Here is a 1,684-nt window from a genome sequence, read left to right as displayed (position 1 = left end):
AACACACAACCTGGTGCGGGGATCAAACTCACTACCTCATGATTGTGAGGCCGACGCTCTAACCATTGAGCCATGTACCTTACATAGGAAATACTAAATGAAACATCAGTATTTAAGAATAACATGAAGTGTATTGAATATCTGTGACACTACAAAAATTGATAGCAATCGTCAGTGCGTTCAAAATATAGAGAAAACAAATAAATTTCTTTCGATCTGCCGACACATGCCCACTTACTTTCTTACAGACTATAGAACATATAATAATTATCAATTAGCGTCAAAGCCATAATTTTTTGATAGACAACTTGACGCAAATTCCTCTACACCTAACGTTTTTACTTTGAAACAAATGTTCTATAATCGTAGCTACTAATTTTATATTGCCTTTCTAATAGGTGTATAGTTCTCAAAACGTATTCAAACTGCGTCGACAAATGCATTTTATCTTGGAATTAATTTCTTTTTTCTTCCTGTGATCACTGAAGGTTTCATGAATCAGATATGACAGTGCTAATCCCTTAAACTTAAGAAACTTATTAATTTTTAAAAATAAATTATACAATTGACAAGAGTATGTCGAAAAGGCGTTTATAGACAGTTCGTGCTCAGATCGGACCAGATACCTAAAACCCAACGAAGAACGAAAGAATACGGATATAACTTGGCTATAGGCGATGTACCAATCAAGATAAAGGAAGAATAAAAAGAAAAGATAACAGATGGACAGGCTGCTGTAAATGACATTAAAACATTTCCAAAATAGTTATATAGAAGTGAGTATAAAATTAAGCTGATAAACTAAAAAATCAGGAAAGCGAGAATTCACAGAAATTTTTTATATACACATATATATCTCGAAAGTTCCTACTCTCCTACTAGTGATGAACCACAAGGGTTCTCTCTCTTTATCTGTGGCATTAAAGCATGAACATTCCCCAGAATATATATCTAAGATGAATTTACTATGAACTCTCACTTTCCTAATTTTCCTGTTTTTCTGCGCAATATTTTTATGCCCGCTTCTGTATAACTATTTTATAAATGATTTAATGCCATCTCAACCGCATGTCTATTTTTTATTCTATCATAAATTAAAGTTTCTTCTTCCTTTTTAAAAATATATATATTGTTTTCTTTTTCAGTATCAGTTTGAGCTGAGTTTTGTAATGATTTTGGTTATTAAATAAATTATTAATTTTGCTCCAATGTATTGAATTGCAGGTATTTGGTTTTGGAAGAGGAAAAGATAATTCTCAATCGGATGAGTACGGGAACAAATCAACAACACAAGCAGAATCGAAAGTGCTGGTGGATAATAGTTGTGAGGCGTCTCTTGCCGCATCTGCACAATGTCCACCGATGCCAGATCTTACGGGTCTTACCAACGAAGAAATACAAATAATAACAAATGTCTTCCGGCGTCAAGAGCAGTTTGAAGTCGAAACTAAAGACAGAATTAGGTGATGTATCGTTCTTTATTGATATTTGAAAATAAAGATTTACCATGTATAATATTTTGTTTCTCGTAAGATGGTTATTGAAGTAAGGGAAAATGCTACATCCAAGTTTTTTTTTTTTTTTTTTTTTTTTTGTATACAAAGCTCCAGGCTTATATATTCTAAGTGGAGGCACAATGGTCCAGTGGTTAGGGCTGCGGACTCGCGGTCATAGGATCGCGGTT

The 1,684-nt window shown here is 33.4% G+C and overlaps 1 protein-coding gene across 1 annotated transcript in view; it reads left to right on the top strand.

Annotated features, from left to right (window-relative positions):
- Nucleotides 1-740: 740 nt before the first annotated feature.
- The window catches only part of LOC106871929 (regulating synaptic membrane exocytosis protein 1), a 204,169-nt gene continuing 203,225 nt past the window's right edge, over nucleotides 741-1,684 (top strand). The window contains exons 1-2 of the mRNA XM_052969449.1: nucleotides 741-776; nucleotides 1,225-1,463. Of these exons, the coding sequence (XP_052825409.1) occupies nucleotides 741-776; nucleotides 1,225-1,463 (275 nt within the window). The remainder of the gene's footprint in view (nucleotides 777-1,224; nucleotides 1,464-1,684) is intronic.

This window comes from Octopus bimaculoides, chromosome 7 (assembly GCF_001194135.2).
Source record: "Octopus bimaculoides isolate UCB-OBI-ISO-001 chromosome 7, ASM119413v2, whole genome shotgun sequence".
Classification (NCBI taxonomy): domain Eukaryota; kingdom Metazoa; phylum Mollusca; class Cephalopoda; order Octopoda; family Octopodidae; genus Octopus; species Octopus bimaculoides.
Note: the sequence above shows the minus strand (reverse complement) of the source record. Positions and strands in the feature narration are given on the sequence as shown.